Genomic DNA, 26195 nt, shown 5'->3' with positions numbered 1-26195 from the left:
GTTCCAGCATATCCTCTTTCCTCACGTCGACATGTCCTAGCATATCAGCCTGTCATACGCCATCCTCACAAATGTCAAGGTCTCTCTCTCTGGTGAATACTAAAGCAAAGTATTCATTAAGGACCTCCCCTAACCCTTCTGACTCCAGGTACATGTTTCCTCTTTTATCCCTAATCGGTCCTACTCTCACTCTAGTCATCCTCTTATTCTTCACATACTGTACGTGTCTTCACATATATATTTGTATCACTGTTAGCCAGGGGTGAGGTATCGGATGATTGTAGGGTGGCTAATGTTGTGCCTTTATTTAAGAAGGCCTGCAAGAACAACCCAAAGAACTGCAGGCCGGCGAGCCTAACATCAGTGGTGGGGAAAGTTACTGGAGGGGATTCTGAGAGACAGGATCTACCTGCATTTGGAAAGGCAAGGACTGATTAGGGATAGTCAGCATGGCTTTGTGCATGGGAAATTGTGCTTCATGAATTTGATTGAATTTTTTGAAGAGGTGACCAAGAGGATTGACTAGGGCAAAGTAGTAGACATTGTCAACATGAACTTTAGCAAGGCCTTTGACAAGGTCTCTCATGGTAGGCTGCTGTGGAAGGTGAGATCACATGAGATCCAGGGTGACTTAGCGAAGGATACAAATTTGGCTTGGTGGTAGGAGTCAGAGGGTGGAAGTGGAGGGTTTTTCAGGATGGAGGCATATTCCCACCTGTGTGCCACAAGGATCACTGCTGAGTCCACTGCTGTTCATCATCTGTATTAATGATTTATATGAGAATGTAGTTGACATGGTTGATAAGTTTGCAGATGACATCAAAATTGGTGATAAAGTCGACAGTAAAGAAGGTTATCTAAGATTACAACAGTATCTAGATCAACTGGGAAAGTGAGCCAAGGAATGGCAGATGGAATTTAACTTGGACAAGTGTGAAGTGTTGCATTTTGGTAAGTTAAACCAGGGCAGGACTTGCAAAGTAAGTGGCAGGGACCTGGAGAGTGTTGTAGAACACAGAGATCTAGGGGTGCAAATGCATAGTTCCCTGAAAGTGGTGATGCAGGTAGACAGGGTGGTGAAGAAGGCATTTGGCATGCTTGCCTTCATCAGTCAGGGCATTGAGTACAAGGGTTGGGATATCATGTTACAACTGTACAAGACATTGATTGGAATTGGAATTGGTTTATTATTGTAACATGTACCGAGGTACAGTGAAAAACTTGTCTTGCACACCTTTCATACAGATCAATTCATTACACAGTACATTGAGGTGGTACAGGTAAAACAATAACAGAATGCGGAATAAAGTGTAATAGCTACAGAAAAAATGTAGTGCAGGCAGACAATAAGGTGCAGTGTCATAACAAGGTAGATTGTGAGGTCAAGAGTCCATCTTATCATACTAGCAAACAGTTCAGTAGTCTTATAACAGCTACATAGAAGCCGTCATTAAACCTTTCAGGTGCATACTTTCAGGCTTTTGTATCTTCTGCACATTGGGAGAGGGGAGAAGAGAGAATGTCCGGGGTGTGTGGGGTCTTTGATTATGCTGGCTGCTTCACTGAGGCAGTGAGAAGTATAGACAGAGTCCATGAAGGGGAGGCTGGTTTCCATGATCTGCTGAGCTGTGTCCACAACTCCCTGCAGTTTCTTTTGTTCAAGGGCAGAGCAGTTGACATACCAAGCTGTGATGCATCCAGAGAGGATGCTTTCTATGGTTCATCGATAAAAATTGGTGAGGGTCAAAGGGGGCAAGCCAAATTTCTTCAGCCTCCTGAGGAAGTTGAGGAGCTGGTGAGCTTTCTTGGCCATGGCATCTACGTGGTTGGACCAGGACTGGCTATTGGTGATGTTCACCCCTAAGAACTTAAAGCTCTCAACCCTCTTGACCTCAGCACTGTTGATATAAACAGGAGCATGTGCACTGCCCCCCTTCCTGAAGTCAGTGACCAACTCTTCTGTTTTGCTGACATTGAGGGAAAGGTTGTTGTCATGACACCATGTCACTAGGCTTTCTATCTCCTTTCTGTACCTTGACTCATCGTTATTTGAGATACAGCCCACTATGGTGGTATTATCTGCAAACTTATAGATGGAGTTTCAGCAGAATCTGGCCATGCAGTTTGTGAGTGTATAGGGAGTAGAGTAGGGGGCTGAGGACGTAGCCTTTTGGGGCACCAATGTTGAAAATAATCGTGGTGGAGGTGTTGCTACCTATCCTTACTGATTGCAGTCTGTTGGTGAGGAAGTCAAGGATCCAGTTGCAAAGGGAGGTGTTGAGTCCCAGGCCTCGGAGATTGGTAATGAGTTTGTTTGGAATTATAGTATTGAAGGTGGAACTGTAGTCAATAAACAATAGTCTAACGTAGGAGTCTTTACTGTCCAGATGGTTCAGAGATGTGTGTAGGGCCAGGGAGATGGCACCTGCCATAGATCTGTTTCAGCGGTAGGTGAATTGCAATGGGTCAAGGTTGTCTGGGATGCTGGAGTTAATGTGTGCCACGACCAGCCTCTTGAAGCACTTCATGATGGTGGATGTCAGAGCCACTGGTTGGTAGTCATTAAGGCACGTTACCTTGTTTTTCTTAGGTACCCAGATGATAGTGGTCTTCTTAAAGCAGGTGGGAATCTCAGATTGAAACAGGGAGAGGTTAAAAAATTCTGAAGGTACCCCCCCCCCCCGCTACAATGGTGACTATGGGTTCAGGTGCATTGGAGGCTGTTGGGGTGGGAGGTGACATAACAATACCCTTCTGTTCAAAATGTGCATAGAATGCATTAAGCTCATCGGGAAGGGATGCACTGTTGTCTGCGTTGCTGCCCAACTTTGTTTTGTAGCCCACTATGGCATGTAAGCCTTGCCACAACTGACGACTGGTCTGGGACTCAATTTTGGGTTGGTATTGTCTCTTGGAATTCTTGATATCTTTACGTACAGAGGTCGTATCTTGATTTCTTGTATAGGTCTGGGTCACCTGATTTGAATGCTGCACTCCTAGATTTCATTAGGGAGTGGATCTCCTGGTTTATCCATGATGAGACCACACTTGGAGTATTGTGTGCTGTTCTGGTCATCTAGCTATAGGAAGGGTGTCATTAAACTGGAAAGGGTGCAGAAAAGATTCACAAGGAAGTTACTGAGACTGAAGGACCTGAATTATAAGGAGAGCCTGGATAGATTGGGTTTTTTTTCCCTGGAGTGTAGAAGGCTGATGTGTGACTTTAAAGAGGTATATAAAATGAGGGGCATAGATAAGGTGAATGATCACAGTCTTTTTTCCCAGGGTAGGGGAGTCTAAAACTAAAGGGCATAGATTTAAGGTGAGGGAGAAAAGGTTTAAAGGGGACCTAAGGTGCAACTTTTTCATGTAGAGGGTGGTGAGTATACGGAATGAGCTGCCAGAGGAAGTGGTAGACCCAGGTACAATTACAACATTTGAAAGACATTTAGACAGGTACATGGATAGGAAAGGTTTAATGGTATATGGGCCTAACACAGGCAAATGGGACTAGCTCGGATAGGCAGCTTGGTTGGTATGGATGAGTTGGGCTGAACTCAGACTCTCATGAGCATTATGGAATAAATTTTGTTTGTATTTTGAAAACGTAAAAAATATTTTAAAACCTAGTTAATAGGTTTATTTTTCTTTCAAACAAAAGCAGTTAATTTGCGCCAGTATGACTTGGACAATTTACGAAATTAGTAACGTTAAACCCACACCTCAGCTTGATGCAATTTTGATTTGGTGTTCAGCTATTTGTTCTTGTTAGACAATCCTGAATCTTCGTAGCATTAATATTTCAGAATAAATTCTGGATTGGACCTGGAGCCCAAAACTTCCTGACTTGAATCAATACTGACACTCAAAATGGTATTTTCTAGGTATTTCACCGGAAACTCAGTAAAGCACAACAATATTAAAGGAAACGTGGAACTGAACAGCAAATTATCACCCAGTAACTGATACTCATAGAGGCTCACAACTGTTGTGCCCTCAGTCCAGATTTTGTTTTCTTTTCATGGATGCAACATGTCAAACCACCAGCAGTTAACAGAGAAATTGTCAAATTGGTCATTTTGACTTCACCAAATTGTTTCATTGCTTGAGAAAGTTATTCAGGCTACAAGGAAGAAAATAATTGTTCATTAATAATTCTTTGCCTTGAACTTAATTTTAAAAATCTAGGAAAACTACATCAGTTAATCAGTAGGGTGCTTGGCTTATAGTTAAATAATTGGGTATTGGAATAAAAATGAGGACCAATCATTCTTTCATGTTCTAATATTGATTGAAATACATATCACAAGTTGAAGAAGTGGAGTGTGAAGAATTGTATCTGCACAGAACAAAAAAGTATAAAGGATTACAAGATACGCATGAGTTAAATATAGAAATGAGCACTACATTGAACAAAATCAAAGTATTAGTTAAGTACCTGGGACATTTTTACCTTGGGCTAACTATATGTTACTACAGCATTTTTGGCCGTCTCTTTAATGCAAGATTAGTATTGGTGCTTTGAAGAAAAACTTGCATTAAATTCTGACTAAAAGGAGTTGACTACAAGGATATTTGTTGATGCAATTAATTTTCTGACAAACTATAGTGAGATAGTAAAAATAGAAATGCAAATTTTGTGGACATTATCAAACATTTAAAGTTGCATTTCTTTTGTTCCAGCTCTCTCAAAATGGTTTTATTACGTGACTATGCTTATGCCAGCATCTACTTTCACCCTTGCTGTTGGATACTGGCTTGAAGTTAAACGTGAAGGCACCTTTGAATCCCACTTGCAAAGTCCATTATCCTCATCTTCAAGATTTATAAATGAAAACTGCAGGTTTGTATTTAGTTTCTTCCAATTAAATTACATTCAAGTCTCTTTAATGGAAATATGTAATACTTTATATATTAATGAGATATTGCTTAGATATAAACACAGGTATTTTGTTATATTGTGGGGGAAAGAAATCAAAATGTTACAACATAACTGGGCATGGCAGTAATTTGCACTTTAAAAAAAATGCTAAAACTTCAAAATTGATTAGTTAGGGCAAGATATGAATTTAAAAGAAAAAGTGTCATGGGATCAGATAAATATCTTCGCTTCCATTTCTTCATTCATGGTCTCATACTTCTTAGTTCTCTGAATTTGGCACCTCACAATTCTGGGTTAACCTCTCTCATAACTCTCTATTTGAATCCTTTCATTGTGAATCCTGGTCTGCCCAAAACACAAGTACAGACAGCGGTTCTGTTTATAGTGACTGCCGTTACATCTCTAGTGATTAACACAGTTAATCATACTCCCCTACTTCATAAGCTCTCCTTTGTGATCTGCCTCCATAAAGTTGCCTTTATGTGTTTCCAACATAAACACTGCATTTTCACCGGAACTTTCAGTGATTCCTGCAGAATTTCTTTTGTCCTTGGGATGTGGACATTGTTGGCAAGGCCAGCATTTATTACTTATCCTTATTTGCCCCTTGAATTGAGTGACTTGATAGCCATTTCAGAAGGTAGTTAAGAATCAATGGATGAGACTAGAGTCATGTCTGGGTAAGAATGGAAGATTTCCTTTCCTGAAAGACATAACTCAAACATTTAAGTTTTTACACCAGTCCAGTAATTTCATGAACACCATTACTGTTGCTCACTTTTCATTCCAAAATGATTTAATTTAAATTCTCCAGTTGCCATGATGGGTTTAGAACTCTCATCTCCAGATCAATACTTCAGATCTCTGAAGTACAGCAGTTTAACCCCTATGCTACTATAATCCCATTCAAAAATTTTCAATATGTGTTCCCTTCCTCTTTCCATCTTATATATTGGACCTGGGTGACATTATCCAGAGGCATGTAGTGTCTTTCCATGTTTTTCCAGTGCCCGTCCACACCTCTTGTCTCCATGATTAGAAGCGAAAGTGTCTATCCAACATCAGGATTTTCTCCACTGGATAGTTGGGAAATCAAGGCTATTGTCTTTGGCCTCATCATGAAGTCTGTATCCTACCACTCTTTCTGGTTCCCTCCCTTTAAAGCTTGTTCAAACTTCAGTGGTCTGTAAGAGTTTTTGTGTTATGCTTGATCTAGAGCTGACTTTAAAACCCCATACCTTACTTTGTTGGTTTCCAAAGATCCTTTGTGAGTAATTTGGCTGTCTTGTAATTGATTAATCCGTGCTATTATTCTGCTTTTGAATCATTTTAAAATATTATTCAGTATTATTTCTATATTTATTTTATCCTGTCATTTTGCATCTTTTTTTACTCCTAGTGTTTCCATGACAACCTGTGGTCATCCAGCCTATCCATGCCGTTTCCAAGATCCTGTTGCCCAAGTCCAAGATTGTATTCCTCACCGAGTCTTTGCTCCAGATTGTCTGAAATTAAGAAGCCAGGAGTTTCTGCTTCCTCTGTTAGCTCGATGCCTTTCTGCAGCCTGCTGTATTCTGGGCACTCATCCTTTCTGCAGGGTTGATGTGTTGATTGTTCCTGCTAGTTTTTCTAGCCTGGGAATGGCTAGGTAAGTTTATTTCTTCCATAACCCAATTGCTCTTATGTTATGGCCCTTTGCTTAGTTTTTACTAAAAAATTGAATTTAAATTATTTATATACTGAATGCCATCTCCAAAACAAATTTCAACTCTCAATTGTTTGGTATTTATTTTATAATTCATAAAACTCTTCTGAAATTAGACAGATTGTTGGATAAGGAATTCTACATGGTTTGTCAGATTTGCTTTCAATTCTGCCTTTGGAGAAGTAGTTCTAATGATAGTATTTCTGAAAGTGTTCAATAAATGTTGATGAGTTCTAGCAATGGCTACACATGAAATAAATTGGTAAATTTTGCAAACTTTACCAAATTTTATTTATTTTGTTTATTATTGTCATATGTACCATCGTTTTGCATGCTATCGATGCAGATCATTTCATCACATCAGCACATTGAGGTAGTACAAGGGAAAAGCAATAACAGAATGCAGATTAAAGTGTAACAGTTACAGAGAAAGTGCAGTGCAGGCAGGCAATAAGGTGCAAGGCCATGATGAGGTAGATTGTGAGGTCAAGAGCTTATCTTATCGTATAAGGGGACCGTTCAATGGTCTTATAACAGTGGGATAGAAGCTGTTCCTAAGCCTTGATGGTATGTGCTTTCAGGCTTTTGTATCTTCTGCCTGTTTTGGGTGGGGGAGGGGGGTGAAGAGAGAAATAAACTTTGTGTTCCTGAAAAAGCATGAATTGGACCTTCCATTATGTTTCTATGTTTACCAAGAGTTCAACTGAATATATGTGATTATAGGAAAAAAATGGTTATTAAAAAAGTGTTTTGCATTCATTCCCCTAATTATTTACTTAATGCCCAGTTATATCTAATTTATAATTGACCCATTAGGTCTTAATGTGGAGATTTATTGAAAGGTGGTAAAGGAAAGCTGCAAACAAGATGGGAATTCTTTGTGTAGAAAAATAATAGCCTCCACCATTAGTTACAGAAGCTCTTTCATATGAGCATTTTGCTTTTCAAAAATTGTTGATTAACTTGCACATGATCATACTTCCAAAGCTGATCAGTTATGTCTAAAAATTGACAAAGAATGATACAAGCTTTTTCAGAGAACATTACCACCATCTTCTATTGTTTCCTTTTTTAAAATACCAGAAAATTTGTATTTGTTTTTATTTCAGAATTTCAGTCTATCCCCAGATCTCAATTAGTGTTTTAAGTATTTAATGAACTGTTCTACAATGAAAATATTCTGCCTTTAGTTAACAAGAAATTGAAGATAATTTAATATGAAAGATAAGATAAGCTTCCATCCAGTATATTAAAGATTAAGTTTTTAAAGCACTCACTTATCCTGTGGTCTATGTGAGAATAGTGCATGAAATTGCAATGTGAGAATAGTGCATGAAATTGCAATAGGAATTTTTTTCTATCCATTAAGAAGTGGCCTATGATTGCCCAGAATTATTAATCTGAATGCTACCTAAAGGAGCTCCAGTACAAAATAGGAGTGCAGTTCTTACATTACAACAGTGACTGCACTTCATTGGCTGAGAAGTGCTCTGGGATCTCCGGATTTCAAGTTGTTTCTTGAAAACCTACATGATTATCTTCCAAAGTATTTGTATATTTTTCCCAGTCTTTATTTTCTTTTGGGTTATTTTGTTGTCCTGGAGTGATGGAGATAGTTTTGGTATTGCACTTCTGCTCTGTCCCACGACTGCAGCAACATGGTGTGCTGGTCAAAATGTATGTCACAAATTTTCCTCTGGATAATTTATTGCTGAGGTTTTAGGAAGTGCTTCTGAAGGACATAGAAGGCCTGGAATACCCACCTTGCTTCCAATCCCAGTTGTATTTACGTGGCTGCAGTCAGTCTGCAGGTGTAGTGCACCATAGGGAAAGTCCTTTTAACCCTTGCTTTGACTGCAGCAGCATTATGGCATGTAAAATTCTTTTCTCTTTTGTTACACTTGTAGTAGGAGTTGTTGGATAATGATTGTGTTTTAACTGTGGAGTTTAAGTGTCAGTGCCGAGTTAAAAGTTTATGGGTCAAGCTCTGTACTAGGTTTTAAATGTATAAACTTGGCTGACGCTTGAGATTCACTTAATGGTATGGATCATACTCCATTTTCTAATGTTTTAAATAAATATCATTCCCATCACAGAAAGTTGATTTGGCTAACTTGAAGTTCACGTTATGAACTTGGAGCCTTCTTGCATTGTGTGACTTGGCACTATATGAGGACATATATTTAACCTCTAAACCAGTGACACTATCTCACAGGGTACATTCTCAGAAGGAAATGTCAAGTATAGTTCCAAACTAAAGTTTCGACAGAGAAGCTAACATATATCTGTTTAATTTTGATTTTTGATTCCTTTTGTAAATTTTACCAACTTCATATAAAGGTAAATTTTCCAGACAAAACACTTAATGGTACACATTATTTTGCATGGAATTTTGGATTAATTGAGTTAACTTAGATGAATTTAATTGTTTTAAATGTTCTTCAATATTTTAGTCTTGTAATTATTATATTTTAGAAACTTGTTTTTTTTTAATAGCATTAACTAATACATTTTGTCAGAAATTTTTGGAGAAATTCAATGTTCTTTACCTGTTTTGAAAGCAGGTAAACCTGTAGGTGCAGATTAGTGGCTATCAAAACATTTCTGGGGTGAGGTTTTTTGAGTTGACTTTGCGCACTAGATTGTTGCTGCAAGTGTGGAAATCTCTTCACTCACTGAAATGGTCAGACAGAACTCTGCCAGGCTTAGTGATATAGATTTGTGGTGACGGAATAACTCATTCCATTTTTACTAGGTAGATTGAAAGGTCTTGATAAATCAAAGAATGTTTTTGAGGATTTAATAGATAGGGTAGATGATGGAGAACCAGTGGATTTATTACTTCTGCATTTTTCTGAAAGACTTGGGAGGTTGGGTGAAAAATACTTGCATTGTATATAGAATTGTTTAAAGGACAGGAAAAGCAGAGTTGGAATAAACAAGTTATTTTCAAGTTGATGTACTGTTACTTGTGAAGTTTCAGAAGGGTCAGTACTAGAACATAGCTATATATAATATAGATTTATAATTTAAAAAGAAAAGTGTATCTTTTCCAGGTTTGTTGATGATGCAAAGCTTAGTGGGAAATGTTAAGAAGTGGCAGATAAAATATAATGTGAGGTGATTCACTTCAGTAAGAACAATAAAAAAAAAGTGGGGGTGGGGTGAAACAGAATATTTTAAAATGATGAGTAGGTAGTTAACACTGGTGAATCTAAGAGTGCTGGAACATGAAATGGAGTAAGTAAACATGCTGGTACATTAGGAAGGCAAATGGCCTTTATCGGAATGGAAGTACAAGAATTTGTTGCTGCAGCTATATGGGGTTTTGAACTTACAGGAGGATTACTGAGTGCAGTTTTGGTCACCATATCCAAGGAAGGATATACTTGCCTTCAAGGCAATGTACCAGTGATTGATTCAAGGTATATACTGGATAAAACTGTGAGGAGCGATTGCGTAGGATAGATCGAGAAGAATGAGAGGTGATGCATTTAAAATGTACAAGATTTGGAGGTGGACTTACAGGGTTAGAACATAGAACATCACAGCACAGTACAGGCCCTTCGGCCCATGATGTGCCGACATTTTATCCTGCTCTAAGATCTATCTAACCCTTCCCTCCCACATAGCCCCCCGTTTTTCTATCATTCATGTGGCTACCTACAAGTCTCTTAAATGTCCCTTACGAATCTGCACCCACAACCTCTGCCGGCACTGCGTTCCACGCACCCACCACTCTCTGTGTAAAAAAAACTTACCTCTGACATCCCCCTTATACCTTCCTCCAATGACTTAAAATTATGCCCCCTCATGTTAGCCATTTTCGCCCTGGGAAAAAGTTTCTGACTTAGATATTGAGAGATTTTGTTTACTTAGAGAGTCCACAGCTGGTTGGCAGGAAGGGAGTGAATGTGCATAGTATCAGGGTAAGAGTTTAACTATTTAGGACTGAGTGAGAAAATCTTTTCTTGCTCAAAGGATTGTAACTCTGAAATTCGGCGCTCCAGAGGGCTATGTCCATTCAGACATTGAGTATTTACAAGGCTGAGATTGATAGATTATTGAATGCTGGAAATAAAGGAAATGGGAATTAGATGAGAAAGCTGATTTGAGATAATCATCCTTTATCTTGTTGAATGGCAGTGCATACTTGAAGGGCCGTGTAACCTCTTCATAGGCTTTCATGGTTTATTACACATTTTTGAAAATGCATTCAGTAATTCCTTTGCTTTTTGGAATGAAGCAAACAAAAACAAGCAGTTTTGCTTTACAAAGCTGTTTCTTTAACAATTATACCACATTGTTGCACTTTCAATTATTCAAAGCCTCACATTTAGAATGACAAGATTAATCAGAATGTAATGAAAAAAACACTGAAAGTTCAATTTTTCTCATAGGGCTTTGATGATTACATTCTGAGAATCCATCTGTTACTCAGGAAAACCCAGTGTCTTTGAAGATGTTCCTTGTGGCAGTATTACAGGTTACGTTGACTTTGAATCTGTGGTGGCCGTCTGTTCAGTAGAGGGAGCAGCCAGAGTTGTTATCAGTCACAGCACAGATGAGCAACATTTGAGCTTGGCCAGAAGCATTGGATAAATGTTTTGTTAACAGATTGAACACAAAATCATATTGTTTCACAATTTTTCAATTCTATCTAGCTTAATACATTTAAGGTGCCCTGAAAAACAAAACATATATTTCTGTAAATTATATACATTTGCATCTCAGAACATAGGCAAAATGTTGACAGGAAGTATCAATAATGCATCTACTTGTAGCTCTATTTTGCATTGTTAATTTCCTTTGTGTAACAGTTGCACATTACATCTTTGATGTATACATCTCTACTTCAGGGGGAAAATGTTTACAATATTAATTCTCTATGGAGAGTTATTTATTTTTTCTCTTTTTATAAGCAACTCGGAGTACTCCCTTTCAGGGGTTACAGTGAGAGTCTTGTGAGTTATGTCTTGGTGTGTGGCCTAATCTAATGTTACTTTATGAATTATGTAGTGGCCCATCTGCTCTCTCTGAGGGCAGTCTCAGGGTTTATCAGTCATTAGAAGTGAAAACAGCTTTACTAGCATAAGGTTTTGGTTTTGTGGGTATCACAGCACTTCACTGTAAACTACATTTAAATTGTTAAATCTGATTCTTGCAGTTCTTTGTTTTGTATACTAGCTGAAGAGTCACAGAACTGTTCTTCAGGGTAGGGGATGATTTGCTTCCGCTCCGTTTCTGTGGCCACTCAGATGACTGATGAGGCCATTGTGGGAGCTGTAAACTCTGCCACAGTTGGAGCAGGAAGTTTTGATGGGGTTGGTGAACAGGCGGATGGCTAGTTTGGGAGGTGATGCTCTCTTTCCACCTTCCACCCTTCCACGCTGGGCCTCTGTGTGCTCCTGACGTATGGACCAGAGGTTCCCAATGCCACCCCTAATGCTGCTCCTCCCTTTTGTGCCAAAATAAGACAGGGATTCCCAGCATTCAGTGGGAATATTCCAGTCTTTCAGGGAAGCTTTAAGAATATTCTTGAATTATTTTCTCTGTCTACCTGCTAATCTGATGCCAGGCATGTGAATAATCTGGCCTGCCCAGTGGAGTTCATCCTCTGAGCACAAATGCAAGCATTGCCTGAAAACTGTTGGGGTGACCTTGGTCCTGGAATAGTGGCAATGTAGACTGAATGGTTTCCATTTGTCCTGTAGATTACTTCCATTCCCGCAGAAAGCTTGTTGGGGTGAGGTGCAGCTTTGCAGTAAGAAAGATCGAGAAGAGTGAGAATGGTGCTGGGAAGATGATACCAGCCCGCACCAAGATTGGGTCTGTGTGGACTCATTGGTTAAAAACATGGTTTGCATGCCATCGTGAAACAGGTGCAAAGGGAGACAAATTTCTGTGGGCAGCCAAATTTGAGGAGAATGCTCCATGGTCCTTGTCAATTGACAGAAGGTTTTGCGAGGTCAAAAATAGCCATGTATAGTGGTTGATGCTGGTCCCTACATTTCTTGTGGAGTTGGCACATGGTAAAAACCTTGCCAACTGCGATGCGAAATGATTGAAATCTGCTCTGCATTTTGGCATTTTGACCACTGGGAGGCAGGTGAAGAGGATCCTGGTGATGACTTCCCCTGTGGCTGACAGGGGAGTCTGCTGTAGTTCCTGCAATCACTTTTGTTTCCTTTCTTGAAGAAGATCACAATCATGGTGCCTCTGAGGTCCTCTGCTAGATCCTCCACTTCCCAGATGTGGGAGATGAAGTTGTGAAAATGAGACCAAAGTTCCTCACTGTCAGGTTTCAGAACCCCAGAAGGGACTGGTGTCTTTCCTGAGGTCAGTTTCTCAGTTGGCAATTGGCCCAAACATCCTAAGGCCCACCCCACTGAGAACCAAGAACAGAGATGAACTTAGAAAGGACAAAGAGGCAGTCAGCACCCTTTGGAAGGAACACTGGCACCCTTAACTCCATTCAACAGAATGGTATCTGTTTCAGACTTGTTGCCACCCTAATCTGACATGCCAGAAAGGACATATGCCCATAGAATGGGCACAGCATGGCGATAGAATGATTACAGCATGGATGGAGGCCACTTGGCCCAATTAGTTTCTGTAGCCAGGTGTAAGTGCAATGAAGCTAGTCCCATTCCAACCACTCCCTGTTCCCACTCTCCCCATAGTCGTGTAAATTCTTTCTTTTCAGATACTTATCTTGCAATCTTTTGAACTACAATTAAATCTGCCTCCAATACTATGCTTAGCAGTACAGCACAAACCCTAACCACTTGCTGTGTATATATAAAAAAATCCTCATGGCAGCTTTGGTATTTTTGCCAATCACCTTCCACCAATGGGACAACAGTTACTCTATCTATTCTGTCAAGATCCTCCAAACTTCTATCAGATTTCATCACAATTTTCTTTGTTCCAAGGAGAACAAACGCAGTTTGCCCAGTGTCTGACACAACTGGTTCTCTGTTGTGTTGTCGCCCTGACAGCTTTATATCTCTTTTATTCCTGCTCTGTTTTGTCCTCTATTATATTGGTTATCCTGGAAATTTGCCTTTAATTTCCCCAACCTTCTCCTTCCAATGAAGTTGGACATACTTTGTCCTCGCCAAATCCATCCACCTCTCTCTGATTAATCCACAATTGTCCAAGTGATTGTTAAATTCTGTCCCTGATTGTTACTTTTAGAACCTTCTACACCACTGAAGTTAAACTGCCTGGTTTGTAGTCGCTGGATTTACCCCTACACCCTATTTGAACATGCATTTAACACTCACAATTTTCATAAATTTGCACTTATATTTGCACTTCACACATTGTTTGTGAAATGTTGTGGGATGTTTCTGAGAGAAGTATTTATGTAATTTGTAGTACAAGTTCTTTAATTTGCATTCAATGCTCAATTAAAATAACACTGGTACAGACCAGATGAAATGGTAGTCACTCTGCAACTTTATAAAAAAATCTATGGATATGAATAGCTTTTGAAAAGACTATGTTTGCTGAGATAGGCCAATCCACTTACATTAGAAATAAGCAAGGACTATATATGTGATTGAACTAATACTAGTCTAGAAAGGCAGGCCAAGTAAAGGTAATTAGCTAAACTATGGTCCTTTTGCTCTCCCACCTTCATTGCTCTAAAACCCAAGGAAATAAACAGCTGTTGACTCCTCTTGGGAATTCTTGGGTACTGAAAGCCTGTGCAGACCAACTGGCTGGAGTATTCAAGGACATCTTCAACCTCCCACTGCTGCAGTCTGAGGTTCCCACCTACTTCAAAAGAGTAGCAATCATTCCAGTGCCCAAGAAGAGTAGGGTGAGCTGCCTCAATAACTGTTGCCCAGTAGCACTCACATCTACTGCAATGAAGTGCTTTGAGTGGTTGGTTATGGTTTGAATTAACTGCTGCCTGAGCAAGGACCTGGACCTGCTGCAATTGCCTACTGCCACAAAAAGGTCTACAGCGGACGCAATCTCATTTGCTCTCCACTCTGCTTTGGAGCAGCTAGACAACCGCAATACATACATTATAGATTACAGCTCGGTGTTCCACACCATTATTCCCTCGTTACTAATAACCAAGCTTAAATCTGGGCCCTGTACCTCCCTCTGCAGCTGGATCCTCGACTTCCTTATCGGGAGACTACAGTGCGGATCGGCAATAATATCTCCTTCTCGCTGACTATTAACACAAGCGCACCTCAAGGATGTGTGCTTAGCCCACTGCCCGACTCTCTCTACACTCATGACTGTGTGGCTAAGCACAGCTGAAACACCATTTATAAATTTGCTGATGACACCACTGTTGTTAGAATCTCAGATGGCGATGAGGAGGCGTATAAGAGTGAGATAGATTGACTGGTTGAGTGGTGTCGCAACAACAACCTCACACTCATTGTTGGCAAGAGCAGGGAATTGATTGTGGACTTCAGGAAGGGGAAGTTGGGAGAACACACACCAGTCCTCATTGAGGGGTAAGTGGTGGAAAGGGTGAGCAGCTTCAAGTTCCTGGACGTCAAAGTCTCAGAGAATCTATCTTGGGCCCAACACATTGATGCAATCATGAAGAAGGCACGCCAATGGCGTTAGGAGTTTGAGGAGATTTGGTATGTCACCAAAGACTCTTGCAAATTTCTTTGGTGGATGGTGGAGAGTATTCTGACTGTTTGCATCACGGCCTGGTGTGGAGACTTCAATGTATAGGATCACAAGAGGCTGCAGAAGTTTATAGACTCAGCCAGCTCCATCACGGACACAACCCTCCCCACCTTCGAGTACATAAGAGAGGGTGCCTCAAGAAGGCGGCATCCATTATTAAGGACCCTCACCATCTGGGACATACCCTCTTCTCGTTACTACCATCAGTGAGGGGCTACAGGAGCCTGAAGACCCAAAGTCAACGATTCAGGAACGGCTTCTTCCCCTCTGCCATCAGATTTCTGAATGATTCATGAACCACTGAACACTACCTCATTATTCCTTTTTCTTTGCACTATTTATTTATTTTTGTAATTTATAGATTTTATGTCTTTGCACTGTACTGCTGCTGCAAGACAACAAATATCACATCATGTGTCAGTGATAATAAATCTGATTCTGATTCCATTGAAGTTACACCAAGATATCTGAAGAATCCTAGGGGAGCTCTGAGTCACGATGTTCAAATATATTTTCTCAACAAGGGATGACCATTTTAAATAGAGAAGATAGTGCAGAGATGCAGTAGGCCAATAGATGGTGCTCAAATCTGCTACTCCAAATGTTTTAGAAACTGTTATGCTTATATATTAGATATTATTCAGTGCAATTCAAGTTTGTTTGGAACCAATCTACGTGCCCACTTGTTTAGAAAGATTTACTGGATATTCATTGAATTTGTATGGTTGAATTGTATTAATTATTATTCCTGCATTTTCTTAAAAATGAGGCATTATTTTATATTGCACTGTTATGTACAGTCTTATTTATGGTATCTTAATATTTTATAACTTTTGAAATGAGGATAGAAATCCTAGAACTACAACATTCCTGGATGTTACCAAAAAAGAAACTGGTTTATTTTTAAAAGTGAAGTAAAACATTTATAAATCTGTAAAACCAGAGTCTTTTCTTACAACTTTAGAATTTTGGATGTTACGGAATGATGATAAAAGATGATTCTTTCAACACAAAGAATGTCTCTCTGTACTAAAACCACAATGCAACTTTGTCTCTTAAAGGACCTCTTAATGGAGCAAAACAAAATTATATGAGTACTTTTCCTTCTTCCTGCTCTCCTACTTTTTCTAAGACCATGGTATATGCCAAGTGAAATTTTATTGCCACTTTAACTCTGGAACACAGTTGCACATTGTGATTAAAATTTGGGTAAGGAATCAGTGATCAAATGAAAGTTTGGGTGGATTTTGGTGAGTGTAATCCAAATTGGACATTCTCAACATTTCAGTAGCTTTTTCTGTTAGTTCCTATTTTCAGTTCTGTAACTCTAAAATAATTTATTAATTTTGAAAGAGTTCCGTGTTGGTCAATCAACAATTCTTAGTGAATCAATTGCCAGTACATACTAGCTAAAGGGAGATAGAGGCAATCAGGTGGGATATTGCAAGAAATACCTCCTGTGTTGTAAATAAAATGTATTTTTTAATTTAAATGGAATGAATGTTATTTATGGATATATTGGAAGGTTAGCTGATCCCCATCTGAAATATTTTGAAAAGGTTAAAAACTATGGGAGAAGTCAATCTATCTCTGACTAAACCTCTGAAATTCAGGGCTGGGCATTAATTGACATGTAATTTGGACCACAGTAAGTATTGGATCTGAAATGAAGCAAGCAGCCATCACAATAGAAAAGAGCAGTATAGGAAGCAAAGCAATGTTTTGAATCAGAAAATAAAATGATGAGGACAGCAATCTCCAACAAACCAAATTGGAAAGCAGTGGCAAAGAGAAAAGATACTGAATGGAGAATGTAGCTGATAACTGAAATGTAACTAAAAGATGCCATTCCATTGATATGGACAATGGTTATAAATCCTTTGTGTAAAGAGAAATCAGAGCATATGGTGGCTAATACATACAGAATGAGGACAGCAATTTAATTAGTGTGAAGACTTTTTAAAATGAAGACACTACTTGGATAAGGAATTCTCTAAACTTTGGCCCAAAAATGCTGAAATATGTAACTGTTAATAATGCATATTGTTATTAATGTTCAAATCATTGTGGTGAGGAAAAGTTACCCCTGCCTCATGTCACTTGCTGGGTTCTGACTTGCTGTGCTCTACTGCCAGGTTTGCAAAAACAGCATCTTGTGCTTAACATTCCTCGTGAGTTTAATGGAATTGCATTTGCACATTAATTGCCCATTAAACTTGCCACAGAAAGTAAGTTTATCAGCTAATAAGCATAAGTCACATTTTGATAATTGTTAATTGCTGCTGATTAACTCTCTGGCTCACAAAGTGTGCAGCCTTATTCCTTCAAACAGTGAATTGTTACAATTTTTAAAAATTTATTTTAAAAAATGTTTTTTTCCCTTTCTGAATTTCCCTTCAAATATTTCTTTCTTTCTTGCTCTTTATTTTTTTCTTCTGTATCTTATTTTGCATTGAATTCACTCGCTTTCATTCACCTGCTTGGAGTCGGTCTCCATCTCAGCTCTTCCTCTGTATAGCTTGCCCTGTCATTCAACAAATTCCCAGACACTTTTATTCCCTCCAGTTCTTATGCTTCTAGTAACCTATGGACAAAAACATCCTGAATTGAAGGATGTAGGGGCATGTCAGAATGACCAGGAATGCAGTAGTCTGATTATTTCAGCAAATTCTGACTCCTTATCATCATATTTGACTCCTTGTAACATTATTCACCAAGATGGTAGTTTGTTAATTATGCTTTCTTTCAATATTGGCTAGAGCAAGAAATAAATCCAGAAAATATGACATGAAATCATGTGTACAGGCTTTTAAAACATTTGGAAACCAGTAGGTTTACTCTTTTGAAGAGCAAAAAATAAAAACTGCAGATGCTGGAAATGTAAAATAAAATTAGAAAATGCTGGAAGTACTGAGAAATAGATAATGCTTCAGGTTAAAGACCTTTTGTCAGAACTGCGTAGGAGACAAAAAAAAAGTTTAAGCTGGTTGTGGGGGGATGTCTCTGATACGATAAAACCAGAGTGACCATGGAGATAAACTATAAGCAAGGTTATCTGGTCAATCAGTGAGCGGGAGCAGTTAGAGAGTGAGAACATAGATAAAAGAATGTAGGAATTGCAAAATGCAGAGCAGGAAGACATATCCAGCAAGTTTCTGAGATGGAAAAAAAGGGTTTAAAAAAAAGCATCAAATAAACTGAGCTATTATCACAGATAACTCTGCTTAATCTGTTTCCTGCCTGGTTAGGTCTGTACTATTAATAGTCATGAACTTTCTGTTGAGTAGAACAAAATGGTTGAAAATGGATTATATGTACATTTAATGTGTCAAGAATCTCAATGACATTCTAGGTAACTTTTCTATATTTATGAGTAGAACCAAATGATTTTGGTTTCTTTTATTCACTTTGCATCATGGATAAGTAGAGTGCATTTTGTGGTAACTTAGTACTGAAAACATCGTGACTAGGATAGATTCAGTATTTTTCCCCATTTACGGGTGCCACTTGTAGGGAGGGGTAAAACAGAAGGTGCCACTGTTTGTTTCATTATTCTGGTCAATTCAGAGCAAGTCATTTGCCTGTTCTTTTGGCAATTGATGTACCCACCCAAAAAAAATGCTTGGCCGTCTTGAGGTATTTGTAAGTGTATAAAAATATCTCACTGTGAGTAAAGAGTTGATGTAATATGTTATTCAAGCTATAAGCCCCACTGCATCTATCAGTGTGCTTATTGTGTCTCAAAAAGTGCCAAATGAATTCATGATTTTGTATTAAAATCGTGCAAGCATATTTCAATAAAGGAACTTACTCAGTTTTTAGAGCTAGTGACATTTCAAGTATTTTGCAAAGCTATGTTTAGAATAACTAACTTGAAGAAATGTATCTAACCACATTTAAAAATTATTAGAATGCTATAACTCGGTTGTGTATTTATTTTAAGAGATGGATGTTATTTCTGATTGCAGCCTTTGCCTTCTGAAGGTGTTTCCACAGGTTAACAGCAGTTCTCGGAAAGTTACCCCATGAATGTTGGTTATCTGTAAGCTGTTATACTGAAAAGTGCTTTGCAAGCAACTTTAAATCTGATTCTGTTCAAAGTCTATATGCCTGCAATTTTCAGTTTTAATCAATGGATTGAAATCATGGGTCTTCATATTCATCCTTCATCAACTTGTCAGCCCATTTATGGACAGCGAAACCTATGCAGTTGAGCAGAAGACGTTTTGCTTTTGTGTAGCTTAGACCAGTGATTTTCAACCTCTTTCATGCTGTGGCCCCCCCAGAACATGTCCTTGTTAGATGGCGGACCCCCAAAGCCCACAAAATAAAACAACCGATAATTCATGCATAGAACACTTAAATTACTGCACATAGGCCCTATTGAAATAGTGATTATTTCAATCACCGATAATCACCAGCGGTGTCTCTTAGTGTTCAGTTCAATGTGAAGGTTGTGCCTGTTTTGCACTGCAGAGTTTGTGCAAACGTGGTGGTATGTGTGGCAAACATACACGTATGTCATCCTCAATATTCAGTCTTGATCTGTATTTGGTTTTCGTGGCAGTGACTGCAGAAAATGCTATTTCGCACAAGTAAGTGGTTGCAAATGGTAACAGAACATTGATGGCTTTGCCGCACAGCAGTGGATCCTCCTGGGAACATGCTATCCAGAACGACAACAGTGACATTTGGTTGAACTGCAAGCGCAAAGTCCTGTCAGATGACAGTTCAGCCAATTCTTCTTGTTCACGTCCAGTTAAATCAGTAAGCATACATTCAAACGGATTTCGAATCCAATCAAACATGCTCATGTCATTGTCGCATGGAAATAATGTGACAGCTGTTGAATATGGTTCAAAATGGTGCTCGCAATGGCCTCTGTCTTAGTCTCGTTCACTGTCAGAAAGTCAGCCAGCAACGGAAACATATAAACGCCTTGCTTGCATCTTCCCTTCTAGATACAGAGTTTTTTCTGGAAGGCATTGATTTTGTCATGCGTTTTCATAACATTTCAGCCAGGTCCTTGCAATGATAGATTTAAGCTGTTCAAAATGTTGAAAGTATCTGCAAGATAAGCTAATCTAGCAACCCACGTCTCATCTGTCAAGAACTGTGCCAGTGATCCGTTATGCTTATTTAGAAAAATGGGCAGTTCATCTCGCAATTCATATACACGCTGCACAACGCGGCCTCGTGACAGCCATCTGACCTCTGTGTGTAGCAACAAATGCTTATGCTCGGCTTCCATTTCACAGCATATGTTTTCAAACAAACGATGATTGAGCGGCCTGGCTTTGATAAAGTTAACGATTTTAATGCACGTGGAAAACACATCTGTAAGATTTTCATCCATATCCTTTGCAGCCAAAGCCTTATGGTGAATCATGCAGTGGGTTGCAGCTACATGTGGAGCTACTTCTTTCACTCGTGTGACTAGACCCGTCTTCCATCCCGTCATTGCGGCTGCACCATCCGTGCATACTCCAATACACTGTGTCCACGCCAATGCCGGTTGTACAAAAAAAAGTGTCAAGCACACGGAAAAGTTCTTCACCGGTTGTACGCCCTGGGAGCGCCTTGCAAAACAAAAAGTCTTCCAAAGCCTCTTCCCAGCAATATCGAACATAAACCAACAACTGTGCAGCACTGGCAACATCAGTACTTTCATCGAGCTGAATCGCAAATCTGACTTGCTGAAAACGTGCTATCAGCTGGCTTTGTATATCTTCCGCCATATCGGCAATTCTTCTGCTTACTGTGTTATCAGACAGTGGAATGGCTTTCAGTTTTTGACTGGATTCTTTTCCAGTCAAAAACAGGCATAAACTCTTCTCCAACTGTGTGAGGCTTTCTGGAACGTGCTATTCATAATGCTACCAAATATGATGTGCGAAGAGCCTTCTTATTTACCGTGGCGCAGGCTGTCATTTTGCCTTTCTGCTTGAGGTACAACTCCTTTTGCCGCTCAAAATATTCCTTCGGCTTACTGGCAATATCTGGATGCACTGTTGTTAAATGGCGCTTCAATTTCGCTGGTTTCATTGCATCGTTGGACAGTGTTTGCAAACACACAACACAGAGAGGTTGGTCCGCATTTGTCCCCACTACGATGAAGCCATATGAAATGTATTCTGGATCGTACTTGCATTGTTTTCTCTTTCGGTCACCCTTATCCCCTTTGTCATTTTGGTTTCTAATCAGCTTTTCTCTTCAGAAATTTCTCTATACTCAGCAATACACGCTGGACTGTTTAATTACTATTACTGATAAACAAAATTATCAAAACTAATCTAAAATTTACACGCTTGCGCACTTTTCGTTTAACAGTGATGTCACTGTGGCGTAAATGCACGGTAAGTAAGCAATATTATTAAGGCACACCAACAACGTCACTCAGTCTCGCTAACACTACAGTGCACAACAGAATAGTAGTGAGTAGTGAACACTACTAACTACTCTGACTACACAAATCGAATATTAAACGGCAGCTAACCAGAAGGGAACACCGTCTAAGTCTCTAAGATTGTCGCCTATAACAGATAGAATAGATATGGCCGATTTTCTGAATAGTGGAAAACTGGAGCAAGCAAGTAAGCTACGTCTTTGTAACAGGTGGCTTTTCCATTCTTTTCTTGGCTTGCTCGCGGACCCCCTGGCAACCTGCTGCGGACCCCCAGGGGTCTGCGGACCACAGGTTGAAAACCTCTGCTCTAATAGAAGAAGATTACTAGCACAATTAAGTTAAAGGCCTTGATTCATATTTTGTCAATTAAGAGTTAACTATTTCCTTAAATTTCTTGGAGCTAAATGTAAATTAACAGTCATGAATTACATTCAGAATTTCAAATCTAAATTAATCAGAGGAAGTTTTAAAGCTCATACCGGCTGATATTGCGTCAGATACCTGTAATGGCCTTGATGTATGGATTTAGGGTTGCAAACATAAATATTAAACCCCTTGAACATTTCATATTGACCTATGATTTTGAGCATTCAGATTTTTTATATGCCCAATACCAAGGACTGTTGCAGATGATGCCTTTGTTTCCTGTGTGATCTAATATGCACTAGATGTGACAATACAATTTTGACATGTTGGCCTACAGGACAGTTAAATTATTTGATCACTAAACATAACATGAGAATTATCTTATATTCACCTACTTTGAAAATGTGGAAAAATTTTAACTCCATCAAGCTTGTTGCTATGGCTACAATCATTTTAGGTTACTAAGTAATTCCAAGTGCCCCTTTACCTTATTGGAATCCACAGTCTCTTACCCGAGATCCAGCAGAGCCAATTCATACTAGTTGACAGCACCCAATAGTTGATGTTTAAAATCAATTGCTACTTAACAGAAGGTTACTCATTCTGATACTACTGCTTGTTAATGAATGAATCAAATATAGTTCTAAACTGTTGTCTCTGTGTAAGAGGTTTTCTGTTACCCTGCTTATTTGTTTACCAATGGAGATTAATTAATTTCTTATGAAACCAATTGAAAAGTTGAAGTGATTTTAAAAAAATGCACTATAATTATTTTTGTTTTTCATTTTAATTAACTTTTCAAATCATTTGTGTCAACCTACATTGTGAGCATCTGATAACAAGACCGATAAATCTGAGTGGTGATTAATTTTCAGTTTGGCTTCCTTGTTTTGTTATACACACGATCCCCAGCCAACTGCCAACAGACCTGAGATCTTCAGTGCTGCCAGACTTTGGGGACTCTCCTTGTGGTATATTGAGTTGTGTTTGTCTGTTTTGGATTACTACAGTGCTGGTTTACCAGCAGGGGCTGTTGAGAGGAGAAAACATCTAAAAGAAAGCTGCATGCACATGAACTGGCTAATAGCTTTACCTCTCTCGCTCTCTTTGCCATGTAATAACCACTGTTTTAATATGATATGTTAAAACTGATTTGAACCAGATATATCCTGCACATTGTTTTTCGAATGTGTGAGTAAGCAGCAACATTGTTATTACAACTAAGTCTCCACAGTTGGAGGGGAAAAAAACTACAGACCAATAAAATGCCAGCAATTGTGCAGGTACCAAAATTTTAGGGAGTGAAAAAAGACTTTAACATGGATTTGGAAATTTTCGAATGGTGCTTTGTGGCAAGTGATATTGCAGATGAAAACGGTAAATATATTCCTCACTGTTTTGGGCCCTGCAGCTTTTGGATGTCTTTAAAGTTTGGTGACACAGAAGAAACTCGTTGACTTGTCATACTCAGAACTTGCTGAAGCACTGTTAAAGTGTTTCAAGTCTAAGCCAAATCTCATTGATCTGACAGAAGTGAGAGAGGTGTAATAACCTTCAACGCAGGAGTTATTAACTATTATGTTCAGCACTGATGAGTACTTATGACGTATATACTCTTGTTAAGGGAAGTTTAACAAGAGCATATACTACATATAAGGAAGATTGTAGTATATTGTGCATTTCATTGTATTTGTTGCCTTGAGTTGCTGTACTGTTGGCTTCCCAGCGGTTATTCAGCAGGAGGAATTGGGAGCAGAAAAAAAATGCCTACACACAGATAAACTGGCACATGCCTCTAAATGCCCCTCTATGTTGTAACAGCAAAGGTTATTGCACTCCTCATGCATTTGCCAGATTACAGGCCTCAAATTCCAGCAGAGGCTGTGTACGCTCCCCATGTAGTGAAGGCATTTGTTCCCGGTGTCAATGGAAACAGTGCACAAATTTGTGCACTATCACAAAGTTTTAAAAAAAGCATTGATGCTGTAAATCTGAAATAAAATTAGAAAATTCTGGAAGCACACAGCAGTTCAGGCAACTTCTATTTGTTTAGTTTAATGAAAATCAAAAAAGTGCAGATCAAAAAATCAAATGCAGGCTGGGAGACTTGTCACGAACCAGCAACAAACGAAACACACTGAGCATGATTCAGTGTTGAAAACTATTTTATTAATCACTACTTATGATAATACGTAAAATAAAAGTAAAAATGTTAGTATGTTAGAATTCAAAAATGTTAAACGTCGAACGTTAACCCCAAAACTAAACTCGTCGTGTGTGTGTGACAAAGTCCCAAACTCCAAGTTCAGGAATGGTTCTTAAAGTTCAGTTCCGCAAGCCATAAGGTGAAACATGAGCAAGGGCTTCTTCAACAACCACCGTTGTCTGAAGATAAGACGTAGATGTAGAGAAACGTAGGGAGAGTAAATACGAAATCCAAATGTTCCACGATGGAACCCAAGCGATACTTCAGTGTTTACTCGGTAGTGACTTCCTCACCCCGAAAAGCATCCAAATCGTGGTCGTCCACACACAAATACCTGTTTCCTTCTACAGGTCAACAACAAAGTGAACTCCACCGGATTACTTCCAACTTCCATACATGGATTTCAGTGGCAAACACAGTTATTGTTTCTCATCCATCGATAGAGAAAACAAGCAGGCTGGTGTCTCTCTCCTTTCTCTCTCTCTCTCTCTCCTTCTTCAACAACGTCATTACGTCCTTTATCTTCTATTGACGTAAGCACGCCCCACACACACATACACACACACTCTCTATCTTAAAGGGACTTTCACTGAGTTCGTAACAGACTGCTTATATAAAGTCCACACAGGACCCTAAACTTCCAATTCTCTGCCACTTTAATTCTCCATCCCACTCCCCCTCTCACTTATTTGTCTGTTGCTTCTTCAAGGCTACAACAAAGCCCATTGTAAGCTTGAAGATCAAAACCTCATAGAAACATAGAAAAACTACAGCACAATTCATGCCCTTCAGCCCACAAAGCTGTGCCATACATGTCCCTACCCTAGAAATTACTAGGCTTACCCATAGCCCTCTATTTTACTCAGCTCCATGTACCTATCTAACAGTCTCTTGAAAGACCCCATCGTATCCGCCTCCACCACCGTTTCCGGCAGCCCATTCCACGCACTCACCACTCTCTGAGTAAAAAACTTACCCCTGACATCTCCTCTATATCTACTCCCCAGCACCTTAAACCTATGTCCACTTGTGGCCACCAATTCAGCCCTGGGGAAAAGCCTCTGACTATCTACCCTATCAATACCTCTCATCATCTTATACACCTCTATCAGGTCTCCCCCCATCCTCCGTCTCTCCAAGGAGAAAAGGCCGAGTTCCCTCAACCTGCTTTCATAAGGCATGCTCCGCATTCCAGGCAGCATCCTTATTCATATTCTCATTTTGGTACATTGTAGCCTTGTGCCAGTATTGAATTCAACAATCTCAACTTTTCCTGTTTGTATTAGAACTGGCAAGCTATACTGTAGGATGTCTATTTATAATATTAACAATTTATATCTCTACATTGACACTGCTGGGCATTTTCTGCAAATATGTATTTCACAGCTGTTGTATGTTCCTTTGTTTTCTCTCTCTGTATCTGTCCTCCTTTACCTATCAACTAGATTGCTTCATCAGCAGCTTATCACCACAACCATGTTGGCCTCACCCTATCAAAAAATATTCCTTCTCTTATCCATATTCTTTGCAACTTAAAACTAATTTTTCTCTCTTTCCTAGTTCTGATGGAGGGCCTTTGACCTGAAATGTTGACTGTTTCTCTTTCTTCACATATTGCCTGTCCTACTGAGTGTTTCCAGCATTTTCTGTTTTTATTTTTGTATCATTATCATAAATCTTGCTAACTTTCAGAATTCCTCACCCAATTCTATCAATCTTTATGGCTCCCCTTGTCACTTCCCCACTTACTGCTTTGAAATATTAAGGAATATTAAACCAAGGAATATTTAACCAATAAGCATCCCTCTTCTCGTATACTTCTGAAGGTCTATCTCCAACACTGAATACCATTTAAACAATTTTATTCTCCATTCCATACTTCAAATAGGTGCTAGATATTCTTGGTGCAGCACTGAGTAAGTGCCTCATTCACATAGGCACCATCTTTTTCCATGTG

General features: G+C 39.2%; 1 protein-coding gene across 8 annotated transcripts in view; it reads left to right on the top strand.

Moving 5' to 3' along the window:
- The window catches only part of aopep (aminopeptidase O (putative)), a 175007-nt gene that overhangs the window by 14708 nt on the left and 134104 nt on the right, over nucleotides 1–26195 (top strand). For all 8 annotated transcript variants that reach the window (XR_007956689.1, XM_052020423.1, XM_052020422.1 and 5 more), the window contains exons 4-5: nucleotides 4684–4843; nucleotides 6282–6530. Coding sequence is in view for 7 of the 8 variants with exons in the window: in XM_052020423.1 (XP_051876383.1) it covers nucleotides 4684–4843; nucleotides 6282–6530 (409 nt within the window). In the remaining variant the exon portion in view is untranslated. The remainder of the gene's footprint in view (nucleotides 1–4683; nucleotides 4844–6281; nucleotides 6531–26195) is intronic.

This window comes from Pristis pectinata, chromosome 7 (assembly GCF_009764475.1).
Source record: "Pristis pectinata isolate sPriPec2 chromosome 7, sPriPec2.1.pri, whole genome shotgun sequence".
In the NCBI taxonomy this organism is placed as follows: domain Eukaryota; kingdom Metazoa; phylum Chordata; class Chondrichthyes; order Rhinopristiformes; family Pristidae; genus Pristis; species Pristis pectinata.
Note: the sequence above shows the minus strand (reverse complement) of the source record. Positions and strands in the feature narration are given on the sequence as shown.